This window comes from Oratosquilla oratoria, chromosome 27 (assembly GCF_046742065.1).
Source record: "Oratosquilla oratoria isolate Oo_2021 chromosome 27, ASM4674206v1, whole genome shotgun sequence".
Taxonomy (NCBI): Eukaryota; Metazoa; Arthropoda; class Malacostraca; order Stomatopoda; family Squillidae; genus Oratosquilla; species Oratosquilla oratoria.
The window spans coordinates 31,295,157-31,312,656 of record NC_134803.1 but is presented as its reverse complement, the minus strand read 5'-3'; the positions used below and the strand labels follow the sequence as shown (position 1 = coordinate 31,312,656).

General features: G+C 38.7%; 1 protein-coding gene across 3 annotated transcripts in view; it reads right to left on the bottom strand.

Annotated features, from left to right (window-relative positions):
- The window catches only part of bmm (brummer), a 97,340-nt gene that overhangs the window by 8,284 nt on the left and 71,556 nt on the right, over window positions 1–17,500 (bottom strand). The window contains exons 4-10 of one of the 3 annotated variants that reach the window (XM_076210393.1): window positions 15,843–16,034; window positions 10,876–11,151; window positions 9,991–10,166; window positions 9,183–9,346; window positions 5,261–5,324; window positions 1,083–1,317; window positions 467–568 (exon numbers count right to left, since the gene is read on the bottom strand). In XM_076210393.1, the coding sequence (XP_076066508.1) occupies window positions 467–568; window positions 1,083–1,317; window positions 5,261–5,324; window positions 9,183–9,346; window positions 9,991–10,166; window positions 10,876–11,151; window positions 15,843–16,034 (1,209 nt within the window). Of the gene's footprint in view, window positions 1–466; window positions 569–1,082; window positions 1,318–5,260; window positions 5,325–9,182; window positions 9,347–9,990; window positions 10,167–10,875; window positions 11,152–13,034; window positions 13,224–15,842; window positions 16,035–17,500 lie in introns of all 3 variants that reach the window. The other 2 variants (XM_076210394.1, XM_076210395.1) reach the window with 2 other exon arrangements.

The following is a 17,500-nucleotide window of genomic DNA, read 5'->3' as shown; positions in this document are numbered from 1 at the left end:
TATTAATTTTACTTACTATTTATTTATTTATTCAATTATCATTATTATCTTTTTAATTTATTTATTCAATTTTTATCATTTTTTCTTGCATCCGACCTAGTTATGGGCCAAAAGATGTCCTGTCAACATGCTCTTCCTTTGTAATCCTTTGTTTCTTCCAAGAGGAATGTGGGAGGGCCCAAGGATTGCTACACCCACTATGGGGCTGCAGGTTTATTACTTGATGAAACTCAAAGCAACAATCATTATCATTATACCTTAAAGAGGTGAAAATTTAAGAGCAGTTCCTGTGCTATAAAAAAGGGAGACTGGGTGAATTGTGTGTACTTAGATCTAGAGAAGACCTTCAGCAAGGTACCTTACAAGTGACTATTAAGGAAACTTGAACAAATTGGAGGATTTAGAAGAGAAGAGGGAAAAGGGAAGAAGTGAGGGAGAAGGAGAGAAAAAGAGGAGGTAATCTCACCTCATTATTATCATCCAGGTAGTAGTAAGCCATGAGAGCCTCATGGTGTGTTGTCACATCCAACACTCTCTCAAAGGCATCATCTGTTATGTGTTGGCCATCCTAATATTGGAAAGATAGAGGGAATCATTATGAAAATTTATGACAGAAGTATGGGGATTTTTCATATATTGAGCACACCTTAAGCAATCCTCTATGGCAGGTTCTAGTCAGCTGGATAAACCTGGTGTCAACCAGAATAAACTATACAAGGAATCTTTAATAGTAAAGGGTTTTGTAACAAGAGACCATTACTTTCTTTTGTATTATACTTGGATTACTTTTAAAATGTACTCTATAATCAATATCATCATACACATAAAAGCTATTAAGATATAGTAAAATACAAGAGAAAAATAAAGGGAGCAGGGGGAAATGTATAGTCATTGATAACTAGTGCTTTTATCTGTGGAGATTAGCTTTCAATTATATATGAATATGTGACTCTGGTCTGAGAAGGGGAGAAGAATGGAAAAGTGGAGGGAAAGATAGGGAGGGAGTGAAGGGGAGAGAGGAAGGGATGAAGAGAGAAAGAAGGAAAGAAGATGGCAAAACACTCAATTCTTTCACTACCCACTTGTTGGTAAAGCTGTGAAAGGTCTTCATCACCATAATCAGTCAAAGAGGCTCTCCTGGAAACCGCTCTTGAAACTGCCCTGGAAGCTGCACGGGAGGCTACTCTTGAGACATTACGGGAAGCAGCACAAGAAGGAGGACGAGAGGCAGCACGGGAAGCACATTGGAGAGCAATCCTTCTTAGTGCATCCGATTCCAGTAAGATGGATTCATCACCTTCAATGGCACCATTTTCCCTACAATTTAAAATAAATACATATACAAAAACTGACATTATATGCTAGATATCTCCATGTGACATCCATGATAAAAATCACTGATGATACACATTTCCCCAAAGTCAACATTTGACCAAGATGTATAATACATCTTGGTTAAAGAAAATGGATACTGAAATAAGGTTAGATTCTTTTTAAAATCTTTCTATATGGGAAACTCAAGAGGCACAGACAACTTGCCTATATAAAAGCTAGGCTAAAAACTTTCAGGGTTATTGAATTGATCAATCATTGGACAACTTTAGATTTGCTAAGACCATTTCGCAATTACTCTACAGCCTGACACTAAAAAACCTTGCTTGATCACTTCCAGCTTTCATGTATGCTACATTAAAATAAGTGTTAACTTTCACTTCGTAAATAGTATTCATAAACTGGTTTGTGATTGTTATAAATATCTGCTATATTTGCATCACCTGGAAGACCTTGATACATGAACTCACAACTGTATACTCATGTGAAAGTAATTTTCTTAGATATTTTTTCTAAGCTGAAATTTGGGGGTTAACCATTACATAAGTGATCTCAAGAGGATGAAATTTATACTTAGTACGAGTCAAAAGCAAATAAGACCTACATCATTATATAATATTGTTTATAAATAGTGTCTATTTGGTCAAGTTTGTATATGATATAGCGGGTTGTGGTATCGATGTGCATATGACTGGTGACAGAAGTGGTTAGAGATTGAAAACTGGTAATCATGTAACTGTAGCTTATAATTCTGAGAACATCATAACATTTCATTCACTAAAACTCTCCTGAAAAAATTCTATGTAGCCTAGTACTAGGCACTGTTAAGGAAATCTCTGAAAAATTAGGGTCAACTTATGTAAAGGATGCATGAAAATTTTTACACAAGGTCAACAATTATAAAACTATGTATGGTACTCATGATTAAAAAAAAAGAAAAAAGAAAAAATCACACAAAATGTCTTTTCTATAAGTTGAGAAAAGACCTACTGGTGAGCAGAATAGGCCTGGCCACAAAAGCAAACTGTCCAGATGCAATCATCACACTGAAGACAATGAATACCTTATCTTACATTGCCCTATTCTAGCCTTACCAAGACAACTACACAATATCTTTTCCTTGAGTGACTTAAGAGGAAATCCATTTGCTTTTGTTATTGCTGTGTTACTGTTGCTGATGCTGTCTATTCTCTCTCATCCTCCACCCTCTCTTCCTGTCTGTCAGTCTTTCTCTCTTCCTTCTCCAACACCTCCTCTCTCTTTCTCTCATCCTTCCCTCTATCCCTTCCCTTTCTCCATTCTGTCTCTGCTCCTCCCCCCCTCTCTCTCTCTCTCCTTTGTGTCTATCTCTCTCTCTCTCTCCTTTGTGTCTCTCTTCTCTCTCTCTCTCCTTTGTTACACTCTCTCTCCCTCCTCTGTCACACTCACTCTTCTATCCTTCAGTCACTCTGTCCATCCCATCTGTCACTCTCTCCTCTCTCTCTTTCTTGCTCTCCCCCTGTATCCAAGTGTCTTATATTTCATTCACAATGTGAAACTTGTGATAGCCCTTCCCACACACAGACAGGATGTGTCAAAAGAGGTCTTGCTACCTGGGCACTACCTAAGTGCTTTGCCAAGCATAAATGTTGCAATACTGAGTGTGAGAGAGTCAGTGGAGTTGGACATTGGTATCTAAATAATGTAACCACTGAAACCCTTCAATGGGATTGAGGTGTATGTGTGTGTGTGTGAATGCATCTACCATAGCAAAAATTCAGTGTCCTTGTACAAATGTAAAATATACAAGTTTTTGTACAACTGGACTTTAATTAAGCCCCATTCATTACTGTTTTGAATCTATTTATATAAAAAGAGGCTTCTTCCCCCATACAAGGGAGGTAGCCAGCCAAGGCATGAACCCATCCTACTCCTACCTGTCGATCATTTCCTTTTCAGCTTAGCTCCTTGTGGAACTAAGATAAACCTGTGCTGTTTCATGTGAGTAGGGTATAAGTAGGGGTAGATGTTATATGTTAGTATTAAAGAAAAAGTCTATTAGAATAAGTTTCACTCAGACTAGCTTGACTGTGACCTGTCTCTGTAGAGTTCACAGTTACTAGGGCATAAAATGTATGAAGCAGAGACTACGTAACACACAATGAGCCTCCACAGGCACTACTCACTTCCTGATGTAAACTGCAGTACACTCAATATTTAGTCTCGCTCTCCTCTGATATACATTTCATATCACAAAAGCTTCTTTGTGGGTCAAGATCCCCCCAAAAGCTTTGGTTCATTTATGGTAGGCAACAAGTCTTGTATCACTGCTCTTGCTCCCATACTACTAACCCATTCTTCCCACTGTTGAACTTTTTTGACCTTGCCCAATATCACTATGACCTAACTTTTTCTCCTCTATTTAACATCAAATTTGTCAACTTATATTATCACTCATCCTTACTTCTCTTTTACCTTAGTTTATTCAGGTATCTCATCCAATTTTGTTCTATTATCTTAATGCAATATATTAAGTTAATATATTGCATCTTAATCACAAGATACCACAACTTTCTGGATTTGTCTTATCTAAGCCTCGTTCTACTAACCTGGCACTGCTTGTCTTATTTATTCTATTACATTCTTGTCCAGTTCATTTGACCCATTAGTCCACCTTATCTGAACTCATTATCATTCTATTAGAAAACAATGACTTCCTGGACCAACATGACAATCTATTTTTGTTCTATTCATCCAAAATGACATAGCACCTTCAACTTACTTAGAATTCAAGAATTTAAATCTGATCCAATATTTAAGATCCTTTGTACCCTCTGTCTCAACACTTTATACTCGTATTGCATTGTCTACATCTCTTAATAATTTTCCTCACAATATCCTTGTCTATACTGTCCTGTATCATCTATATCAAAACCAACTTTGGTCAACGTATACTCCTAACCTCATTCTATTTGTCAAGCCTTTCCCAACTTCATAAAAAAAAAAAAAAAATCTTATTTCCTCTTCTCCATTATCAAAATTCAATCCCCCTTTCCAATCATATCAAATCCTTACCCTCACCTTATAACCCAATCTCTACCCTACGTATGCTACCACCATCCAATCATCCTGTGGAAGGAAAATGGGATCAAGGCTTAATTAGGAGAAAGAAAAAGAAAGAAATTCAATGGATGGATACTGGTAATGTTAATTTTTTTAACATTACAAAGGAAATATTTGTTAAATTTGATCCTTAAAATAGTACAAAAACTGTATCTATAGGTCAGAGTGAGACACTGTATTTACAGAAAGTTAAAATGATAAACTCTATTTACAGATTAGATAGTGAGAGATAAAGCAACAAATTCAGACCTACAACAAAGACAAGTCCCTCCTGGAATTTTTTCTTCTTAGTGATAACTGTACATTACTGCTACAGTAAGATATATTAATTTAAATCAAGTATGTGTGCAACAGAAGTAGCCTCCCTTGGGCTTTAACAGTCCCGTGTTCTTTGAACTCAGTTGCAAGCCTGAACAAAATTAATGAAAGAAAAGGACAACTGAAATAACACCATAAATTAGTGTAGTAAGAATAAGCTGATGCATTGCTCCATCATAGTCAATGGTCATACATCTTATGGCTATACGAGTTCTAAATAGTATATGGAAGATTTTACTGAGCAAGGAGCAACATGTAGGGACATAATAGAAGTAAAAATTATTGTACTAAAATTTTCTTGCAGTCAATTGAATCTATAAGTTGTAAATCATGTGCCCTGTGTGAAATGGGCCATCATGAGGCGATCTGTGAATGAAAACCTTGACTATGATACATGGAAGTGAAATGAAGGGCATTTAAAGGTCATGTGAAGGACACAAGTAAAATTCCCTTCTGATGAAAAAACATATGGTATTATAAAAAGTTAGTTAAAAGAAATATTACTTACAGGCTGTCTAGGTCAACTGTGAAGTTGAAGTTATGTCGATTGTGCATTTGATTCTCCTTTTCACCTGAAAATCAAATTGACTAATTAGAGGCACATATTCAAAATCAAGGATTATAAGCATGAAAAATATTTAGTATTGTGTTATCAATATCAGAGCTCCTTGAGGATATGTAATCCTATACAGAAACACAGAATTAATTTGGGAAGCAGAGAATAGGAGTGGGAAGGGAGCTGCTGGATAAGGTAGCTCAGACAGTCTAGGTAGTTTGGGCATATGAAAAGAATGAATGAGGAAAGAATAGCAAATGCAGTGTAGCAAGCAGAAATGGATGGAGCGGCCCTGAGAGGACAACAAAAATGCAAAGCAAGGAGTGAGTAGACTGAATGGTTGAAGTTGACATGGCATGACCTAATATTATCTTCTTCATACATTATTTTGAGTTGGTCAAGAGAGTTACCACATGATAACATTGTGTGGATAAACCAGCTCTGGCAACACTTTTGATACAATGATGCCTATGTAGGCATCATGAAGAGTAAGTGGGTATACGAGGATGCTGGAGTCAGTGTCTTGATTATATTTATTTTGTAGTTGTAGCTGAGTGACCCCCATATTCTGTGAATTGGCCTGATCATATTTTCTGTGTTTATTAACATTCAGAGTGAAAAAGAACCAGTAATACAGTATTGTGATGCATCATCATACATCAGGCAGCTAATGCTGCCTTCAAGAATTTGACTCATACTGAACAGGTCATGCTGTCCTATGGAAGAGATGTGCCTCAGTGCACTGGATGTAACCCAAACAGTTTAATATGGGACAAGATCAACCATTCATCATATAAGTGCCGAGATGGAAGGAATGGTTAACTGGGTTCTAAGTGTATATATAGCTGTGTGCTTTGACTAGCCCACTCCTTTACAAGGAAGGGTCTCTGCTTATGATAACATTCAACTATATGGAGTAACTTGAAAAGATCATTTATAAAAATGAAATTTCTTGAAAAGGTCTTAATATGATATAATTACAAAAGTATGAACTGAAGAACAAATATCAAACTTCTACCCACAAAAAAACAATAGTTTGGCAATACTGTATATAGCAATACGGAGTAAATCCATTCTCTATTCCATACCTTAATGGGAGAATTTACTATTTATTTATTACACATTTCATTCAAAACATCCTTTAGAAACTGCATACCCACAACAGATTAAATCCTTTCCTATGATAAAGTAATCTAAAGATTTAATGGTAGATAAGGCCTGAGGGTTTCAGTATGCCCAAAGAATGTTATGGTAATGAAGGGGTGAAGGCTCCAGTGTTTCGATTTCCTCTTCTTTTCATGGTGTGTGTATTTACCTAGTTGTGTTTTACAGGACGAGAGTTATGCTCGTAGTGACATGTTTTTGTATCTCTCCACGTCCTGTTTGTTCTTAAAATTGTGTATAGGTCTGGCACTTACTGTTTCTCTGTTCAGTTTGTTCCAGACATTGATTACTCTATGTGGGAAGCTATTTTTTTTCAGGTCTCTTCTGTAACTGTCTTTCTTAAGTTTCTCTTCGTGTCCTCTAGTTTCTCTTCTATCCCACTTTAATAGGTCGTCTCTATTGAGAACTTCCATCCCTTTCATAATGCTGATAATGGTCAACAAATCGCCTCTTTTCCTTCTCTGTTCTAGTTAGTGTGTGTGTGTGTGTGTTTATCTAGTTTACCTAGTTGTATTTTATGGGAAGGGGAGCTATGCTCGTGGTGACCTGTTTTTGTATCTCGCAAGACCAAGTTTGTTCTTAAATTCTTGTATTGTGTTTGCACACACTATTTTTTTTGTCCAATTTGTTCCATATATCTCACTCTGTGTGGGAAGCTGTTCTTTTTCAGGTCTCTTCTGTAGTTGTCCCTTCTGAGTTTCATTGCATGTCCTCTTGTTTTTCCTCTGTCCCTCTTTATTAAGTCCTCTCTATCAAGGCATTCTTTTCCTTTCATAATTCTGTAGACGGTTAGTAGGTCCCCTTGTTCTCTTCTTTGTTCCAGGGTCGGCAATTCCATTTTGGCCAGTCTTTGTTCATATGTCAGGTTTGAAAGTGTTGGGGCCATCTTTGTTGTTGCTCTTTGTATTCTTTCTAATTTTCTTATATTCTTTTTTCTACTGGGTGACCATATCAGTGCTGCATATTCCAGTTTTGGCCTTATCAGTGTTTGTAATATTTTCTTAATTATTTCCTTATCCAGATATTTAAAGGCCACCTTTATTGATCTCAACAAATTGTATGTTTCTCTGACTATTTTATTTACATGTTTATCTGGCGACATGTCTTTGGTGCTGATTATTCCTAGGTCCCTTTCAGAATTTACTTTACTTCTTTTCCGTCAATTTTGTACTGTCCTGATATTCTATTCTTGCTTTTCCCAAATTCGATTATACTGTATTTCTTGATGTTGAATTCTACTTCCCATTTCTTGCTCCACTCTGAGACTTTGTTCAGATCACTCTGTAATGAGTCACAGTCTATTTCGGAGTTTATTCTCTTCCATAACTTTGCGTCATCTGCAAAGAAGTTCATGTAACATTCAATACTTTCATCCATGTCATTTACATATATAGCAAACATTATCGGAGCCAGCACTGAGTATTAAGGGAGAAAGACTGGAGGAAGTGGATAGTTTTAGATACTTGGGTGTGAATGTGATGGGAAAGGGAGGAGTGGAGGTGGAGGTAGGATGTAGATTGAGAGAAGGAAATAAATACCTTGGGAGATTAAAAAGTGTGATGAGAAATAGACATTTGGGGATGGATGCTAAGAGGAGATTGTATATGGGAGTGATTGTGCTGACAGCACTGTATGGGACAGAAACATGGAACATAAGAGTGGAAGAGTTTAAATGTTTTTGAGGTAAAATGCCTGAGAAGTATGGTATGGTTTACTAGGCTGGATAGAGTGATAAATGAGGAGAATGGGGGTGGAAAGGGAGTTGGGAGATAGGGCTGATGAAAGAGTATTGGGATGGTTTAGACACACGGAAAGAATGAATGAAAAAAAGATTAGTAAAAGAGGTGTGGAAGGCAGAGGTAGAAGAAGTGAACATGAAGGGGCAATCAAAGATGAGATGGATGGATGGGCTAAAAGGGGCATTAAGAAAGAGGGGAATGTCTGTTGAGGAAGGAAGGGAAAAGACAGAGGATAGGCGTGAGTGGAGAGTGGTTGTGTATGGATGATGCATTGAAGGGAGTGGGTGGGGGATGGGGGTGAGGGAGTATGTTTGAATTATATTTTGATGCAGCCTAATTGATTTCTCTCTGTCTCCTCTTTTTCTGCATGAGGGGATGACGAGGGGGGGGTTGCCTATTCAATGAGGCAGACTTGCTGTGGATGTGCTGTGACTTGCTACTTTGCTTCTGACCCAGAGCAGTGGATGAGATGCAGGGATGATCCATTATCCAGGAGGAGCCAAGAGAAGAGGGAGATTGGATGGTGAATGGGAGTGGAATATGTGGGGATGAATTTGGTGGGAGTGGATTTATGCTTTTGATTTTGGCTACCTCCTTTGTAAGGGGGAGAAGGTCGAGGGGATGGCGGTTCGAACCCTGCCACTGGCGAAGTTGAACTAAGGGTATGGTTAATTAAATTCCATGCTACAAAGCCCTCTGTGAGGGGCACCATCCTAGCCTTCCGTTGGGAGGAGTTTGTGACATTAAACCATATCAATCAATCATCATATATATACATGTATATATATATATATATATATATATATATATATATATATATATATATCTATTCATATATATACATTTATATATATATATATATATATATATATATATATATATATATTATTCAGACTGGCACAACAAATGCTGCTTTGGAAATGTCGCCGCATCAATAGAAGTAAATAATTCGGAGGTAATGCCTTTCTTACCTGAAAACTCGGTGATGGCTAGTTGACAGGAGAAGGAGTCATGTGAATGGGTCTCGACCGTCGTATTGAGGAGTCCCGATGAACGAATGAGTGCTTGGATGAGATCGATGATTTGTTTGCCAAGGATTTTGACGTCCCTTGTACTCGGCGCGGAGTTCATGAACCTGTGGGTGGATTTATTCATTCCAATAATGAATGCTGAAAGTGTTGACAAACTTGTAAGTTTTATTTCATTAGATGATTTTTGTTTAGCTTGCAAAAAAATGATCACAAGCCAACTCCAGAAATCGAAAGAATTTATACCAAAAATATTTCTACTTGAAAAATGCTATGGTTGATAGCTTGAAATTATTTATAAAAGTTACATGTAATTGATGAACGAAAGACAATGGCTATATGAAGAATATATATAAACTAACATGGTCTACCAGGGAAGGACACTGATCTTTGGTAGATGGCGGAAAATATAGGTCGCAGTTGTTAGTCTTATTTCAACTATAGCTAGACCATTTTATTAATCTGGGAGAAATCCCCATTATTCAAAAAGTTATTCATCATCTATATAATATTTGACTTAAACGAGATCAAAAGAATCCTATCTCAAATGTCTGATTTATGTCAAAGATAAAATGGAGAAACTACCATATAGAACAAAAAATAAAACTGTTGTATAGAATAGAAATAAACCATCACATAGGACAAAGTAAAAACCATGAACTTTTCATTTGGGATATGTAAAACAATAACATTAATTGTTGTATATTGCAACAGAAAAAAAAAGAAATAAAGGAAAAAAAAAAAGGCATACTTGAGGAATGCTGCGTAAGCCACGTCAATTGGAAGTACATAGGGCAGTGTGAGGATGGAGAGGAGTTTGATTGATCGATGCTTGAAGACCCAGTTCATGAGGCCTTGGTTGGCGCTGTCGATGGCATCCTGGAGGATGGCTCCCACCTGCTCTGGCAACTGGTCAAGGATGGCCTCCTGCAGAGGAGAATAATAAAAGATTACTTACTCGCTTCAAGTGTGCTTAACTTATTACCGTAGCCCAAATGAGTAGCCTATGGCAACGTTCGCCCGGTTTTCTCAATAGATAATACACACACACACAATGTATATGTATATATATATATATATATATACACACACACATACATATTATATAAATGTATGTGTAGAGGGAGTGAGGACATCTACTACAGTAGTGTCTAGTTCCTCATGGCTGTGAACAAGCTTTAACTGACCGTAGTAAATTTTTACTACTTACTAACACATTACCACATTTGAATTATGTTTGTTTAGTTTTTGGACCAATTGCATAAATTGAACACTTTCCACGACTGTTAGTTGTTAAAACGATGTTAAGATGTAAATATAATGACGACACTATACGTTTCTATAATTAAATTTTGTCACATATGCAGTGGTATGCAGAGATTTAAGTATAAGCATAATAAGGCCTCATAGTACTGGGAAATATTACGAGAAAGGAAGATATTTTGAATGTGAAACACAGATGGGACATAAAATAAACTTTATTCGATTCAAATATAAATAAATTAATTTTAATAAGTTCTTTTCCGCAAATGATCTGATTGGAACCCCTTCTGAGCATATAAAAGTTATTTATAAAAGTAATTAAAATACAAATCTTTGACAATTTATGATAGTAACTCTTAAGATACACACGTACCTGTCGCTGAGTACAGCAGTCACCACAATCCTCACGCGGTTTAGGAACAGTCATTGGCACTGGTTCTTCAATAGGCTGTGAGAGATTAAAGCGCGATTGGATGGCTAGGCACCGCGTGCAATTGATGAGGTTGTTCCTCTGCAGGAAGTCCAGCGCGTCATTGAAGCCTTGCTGGCACATCTTGTTGAGAACTTCGGGAGGAGGCGGGAAAAGGATTCGGGCGAAGCGGTAGAGGTTTTCTCGGCTGAGCTCGATGCTGGTGTTGGCCAGACTCACCTGCGACATGACGTCACGATTAATTTAGAAGGCGGGATTATGAGAACAAATGCTGAAAACCTCCTTTTCTGAGTTATTTACTGTAATTTCACATAATATGATTGATAGTTTTCATTAGTCTTACAAAGAACTATACTGAGCAGTGGTTATTAAACTAATGTAGCAACAATCGACCAGGAATTTCTATATCCAATATCTACGGCAAATTTCAAATTTTAATATGTACATTACTTACAACTACAAATACAAAGCAAATCGATCAAACAACAAGAGAATAAACTCAAAACACTTAACTGACGTAGCGTTTGTCAAGCGAGAGGTTGTTCTGAGCGTGAAAAGTTGTACTTCGCGAAGGAAAGATGATTAGGAAGGCTTAGAATGAAGCAAACAACATAAATTACTAACCTGTTGCCGGCGTAATAGAATACTCGAACCTGTTCTGAATTTCTCAACTATAGAAAGCACTTGTGCTGCGTTCGAGCACATGGTGAAAATACGAACATATTTCTTATTCCGTGCGACTGTGCGTGTAATATGTTTTATATTTCCTTACACCTAAAAACAGGTGATTCTTCAACATGTTCTAACATTAAATTTGAGACGCGACGCAACACATATCGCAATGTGGCGGGATTTTTTAACTTCTCCTTTCTGACAAAAAAATGAAAGGCGCAAATACTGAAGACAAAGCTAATAAATTCGAAAAAAGTAGACACAAGGGCGACATGACGTCACAGCCTAAGACGAAAATGATGCGACTAGTCAGATTAAATAAACAAATAAATAAATGAAATAGAATAATTTATTAATTGTGGATTGGCAAGATCACTTCTATAGCATCAATAAAAATGCGCCTAAGAAATCATGAGGTTGAAGTAACTTGTCGTCATTATCCCTGAGATGACCCTTTCTTGTGGTCAGTTCAACCTCGACATGATGCTAGTTAGTCTTAATCCTCCGTAGAGCAAATAATTAATCAGTCACACACTTCACCCAACCATCTGCTGGAAAACACTCACGCAGTTTTAGCTATCTGAATCCCTGGTGGAGAATCTGTTAACTACTAGTTGTAATTTACTAGTATCTCGGGTACAAAATTTCCAACTCTTATGCTAACTGGAACCATTATGGAGGGAGGCAGGTAAGTTTGGCTAGGTTAGATTGGATTAAGTTGTGTTTGGCTATGTTTAAATATATTAATAACGGGTAGATTTTCAAGAAAAATCGAATGAACTAGTTCTAAAGTATTATAATAATAAATTAATTCACTGTAGTTCAGTTACGACAGGTAACAGGCCAGTCCAATGTAAAATTTCACGGGGAATGGAATGTGTATTTTTTATTTCGACTTTCTATCCTGTTTTGAGATAACATAATAAATACCAATATGTGAGGTTACAGTCTGCATACAGTTGGGAATCTCGTAATCTAGTTCACAGTCTCCATATTTTCCGTCGGCGACTTTCTTTTAGATTCTAACATTTCCCAAATACTCCTCCGACTTTAAAAAAGAAAGAAAAAAAATTCTATAACTAGGTACACTCATATGTCGGCCACATCTAACGGCTTGGAAAACTATCCAAGACAACATACAACTTTCAAACATCCAAAGAAACTGAAAATCATACACACACATAAACACACGCACATATGCACTCACACAGACAGACAGACAGACACACATATACGTACATATACACACATACACACGAGACATATTTACACACAAATACAGAAAAAAATCTATACACTGACGAAGATATCGAGAACCAAGACTTCACGCTTTGAGAAACCACCCTTGCCTGCCCCCCCTCCCGCCGAAGGGAGAACGGGAGGGGGGGAGGGGAAGGTGGAGGAGATGACGACGCCCAACGTCAAGGTACCGTGATAATGCCGGATGTGTTGTCCTTGGGGCAGATGTCCGCCTCGCCGCAGAAGGGGCTGACGGTGACGGTGTTCTCGTCGATCTCCGGCAAGTTGTCTGAGAAGCCACCGTCGACGTAGCGAACTCCTCGCACCTTCGGGGCCAGCCAGCCGCTGAAGCCCGGGATGAAGGCGGAGGAGAGAAGTGCCTGTGTGTGAAGGGTGCGTGTCCTTTTAGGGATGTGAGATGCACTGCTGAAGGAGGGAGGACGTGGAGAAATAAGAGAGGTTTGGTAAGAGGAGGAGGAGAGAATGGGGTAGGGGAAAGGACGGGTTCAAAAGGAAACAGAGAAGCGAACTAGGAAATGGTGGGGTGAGTGGGAAAAGTGGAGGAAGAGGCGGAGGTGAGTAGAAGTGGAACAAAAGGGGAAGATGAAGTGGAAAAGGAGTGTGTGGAGGAGAAGGAGGAGGAAGAGGAGGAGGATAAAATGGGCGTTGGGTTAGGTTGGGGTGGGTCTACTCTGACCATTTTATTTTCCAGTTGTGACACGGACCAGACCACCATCTGTTGGTTTATTCTTCCAGTGTGTCGTTTTGGCGGGACAAATAACCACCACTTTAGCCCAGTGGCATGATTTTTATCGTATTTTGTTCACATACAGTACATACACACACACACACACACACACACACACACACACACGTATGTTTGTATATACATGAATATATACATACATCTATATATTTTATATATGTGTATATATTATATATGTATATACATTATATATATATATATATATATATATATATATATATATATATATATATATATATATATATATATATATATATATATACTGGCTACAGGTATGCAGAGAATCTTTCGTCCTTACGTTCTCTATTATGACGTCAACAAAAACTGTCAACGAAATTTATTACGTTACTGACCCCTCTCCATCCCTGTGTAAAAGTTACACAATTCGGGCTTGTTAACGCTGGTTATACTTACGACAAACACGGGGAACCGTTCTCAGGAAGGTGCAAGGAAATAAAAAAAATCAATCAATATAATTTCCTTTTGCCAAGAAAGCGAGTGCGACACGCTATCTACTGCATGACAACTCCCCTTCCATTATCGAAGGCTTGAAAAATACGCAAAGGGTTGTCGGCCAATCGCAAGTACCACTCGACTCTGAGGATTCGAGTGTGATCATAGGTCCAAGTGTCGAAAATCGAACAAGAATAAAAAATCGATACCTACGTTGTTTATCTTATTCATTTATCTATCTATTCATTTCTAATTCTGATTATAGACACGCGACTTTAGTAATGGATAGAAACATCCCACACTGAATGCCTCCACCTTCTGGCTGTCACGAGTACAGGAGACGTTTGCCCGTTTCGCGCTGTCGCCAAACGACTGTTATTCACCTGAAAGGACATCCCCTCTATACCTCATCACAACGAGCGTTATTTTCATGAAAATGTTGATTTTCATTTATCAAAAAAGGTCTAACAATAACAGGAACAAATATATATATATATATATATATATATATATATATATATATATGTACTGATATATATATATATATATATATTATGTACTGACCTGATTACCAGATTTTTGAAGCACCCACGCTGTCGAGAGTGGAAGGTTACTTTCATCGTGTACTTAGGAACAACTAGAAATTATACAGTTCCACTTCTACCCAGGACCAGCACAACCAGTTAATATTCAAACTAAGATTTTCGTACTATACTAATATCATGGTTAGTCTATATTTAGTATACAATGTATATTTTCAAAAAACATTCAACCCACGCTAGACATCAAAATAATGAAATCACGTGGACTACATTATTACTGACACTGGTAGTACCAAAGACCCAAAGGGTGTTGACTCATTCTTGTCCTCTGTTAAGTATCTACATTCCATGGTCTACGTTCTTACGGACCCCCACGGTCTATATTCTCAACGAGTCCATAGTCAACATTCTTTTAACGAGCGCCAATGGACTGCGTTCTTACGTTCTCAAAGGGGTTCCCATGGTCAATTGAATCATAGGGAACCGTAGTCTATGTGGTCAAGAAGTCTATGTTCTTAAAGAAAACCCATGAGCTACGTCCTCAAAGGTCCCCATGATCTACGTTCTCACGAAGTCCCCGAAGTCTGCGTTCTCAAGGAGGTCCCCACGGTTAATATAATCACAAAGAGACTGCAGTCTATGTGGCCAAGAAGGTTTCTCAAAGAAAACACATGGGTTGCGTTCTCAAGGGTCCCCATGACTTACGTTCTCATGAAGTCCCCGAGGTCTGCTCTCTCGAGGAGGTCCCATGAACTATGTTATCATGGAGGATCACAAAGTCTACGTTCTTCGTGGGGGCCTCAAGGTCTACGTTCTCCGTGGGGTTTCCAAGATCCATGTTCTCAAGAGGCGTCCACGGTATACGTTCTCACGGTGCTTCTGACTTCTAAATTACATTTTTCAACAGGGCCCCTCAAGTCTACATTCTTACGGGACCCCCAATACTTTACGTTCTCAACGGGCCCCCTGTAGTCTACGTTCTCAACAGGTCACCTTAAGTCTACGTTCGGGGCCCCCAATACTTTACGTTCTCAACTGAGCCCCTTTAGTCTACGTTCTCAACAGGGCCCCTAAAGACTACGTTCTCACGGGGCCCCAAAAACTTTACGTTCTCAACGGGGCCCCAATACTTTACGTTCTCAACGAAGCCAATACTTTACGTTCTCAACAGGGCCCCCAATACTTTACGTTCTCAACGGGGCCCTCATGGTCTACTACGTTTTCAATAGGGTTCCGACCATGGGTACGGTGTCTTTGCAGCCGTCGTCGGGGCAGATGTCGAAGCGTCCGGCAAAGGGCGCAACGGTGACTGTGTCGATGTCGATAATCGGGAGATTGTCGCTGCAGAAGCCGTCAACGTAGCGGACACCCTTGAAGGGCGGCGGGATCCAGCCGCTGAAGCCCGGGATGAAGCAAGAGGCTAGCACCGCCTGTTGCAGACGCGGAAGGGCGGACAGAAGTGGGATAGACAGAAAATATTTATTGATTTTATTTGGTTTGGTTTAATTTGGTGTGTGTGTGTGTGTGTGTGTGTGTGTGTGTGTGTGTGTGTGTGTGTGTGTGTGTGTGTGTGTGTGCGTGTGTGTGTGTGTGTATGCGGGCGCGTGTGTAAGTGTAATACACAGGAATGGAGCTACGCTCGAGGGGTTCTATCTCTCACTCTCCAATTATCATAACTAGTTTTTAAATTCATGTATGGTTCCAACTTGTTCTACCTCATCTCCAAGGAGTTCAAGCATCTTTATGGAAAACTGAAATTCCTCATATATTTTAATAGCTTGTTCTCGTCATACTACATTTCAAAATCATGCATGATTCTACCTTGTGCTATGTCATCTCCCAGGCTTTTCCAGTTCACGTATCTGTGTGGTAAACACGTGTTTTTTTCAAATCCTTGAGACACGTGATTTTTTTCTATGACCTCAAGATACTTTCCTATTCCAAATCCAGATATCTATTAAATCTGTCCATCCCTTTCAATGACCTCAACGCTGCAATCAAGTCCGCTCTCTCACTCCGATTCTCCCACTATTGATATAAATGAACAAAAATAACAACAAACAAACGAGTTAGCAAATGAAGAGACAAACGAATAAATAAACAAAATAAGTAGATAAAAATGCATGTAGGTGGAGGGTCAGAGATTGTGCTGACACGCTCGCACGAGTCAGGAACCGCGTTCAGTGCTTGCGGTTCTCCACTGCTTGGGCTTCGCTGTGGCAATCACCAGACGAGCTTAACAAAACAGATGAAGGGTGGGTGGCCCCTGACTGAAGAGGAGTCTAAGAAGATCGAGACTATTCGGGTCAGGGTCTATCGGATTTTGCATGAAAAGGTCTAGAATTAGCTACACAAAATCTATACAGCGTAGCTACCTATTCACCCACACACGGATGAATTTGATATTAGGTATGGTTGTTAGACAACAAAATCCTGGCCACCACGAGCGTATGTGCGTACGCGGAAATGTGTGAGTAGGTAGCTCCATCCTACATGTCAACCCGTTATCTCCTTAAGACCCACGACAAGGAAGATTTAGAGATTTCAAAAAAGACGAAGAAAACGGGAGGAAAGGGTCGGGAACCTGCGCCCTTCCGCTTTACCATATAAGGAAGTGATAGAGAATGACGTCATCAAAGCCACATATTTCCACGAGACACGCCTTGCTTGGATCCATCGGCACGTGATACATGACGTCACCTTGACCTATGAATTCATGAACAAAGACGGGGAATGACGTCACAGGAAGATGGGAGGAATAGGAAGCGACGAGAAACAAAATGAATAAGTGATTAAATGAATAAAGAGATAAATAACCAAATAGACAAAACATAAGTCGAGGTAAGAGGACATTTTACTCAGTAAATTTTCAACCTGATGACGTTTTTTTAAACAG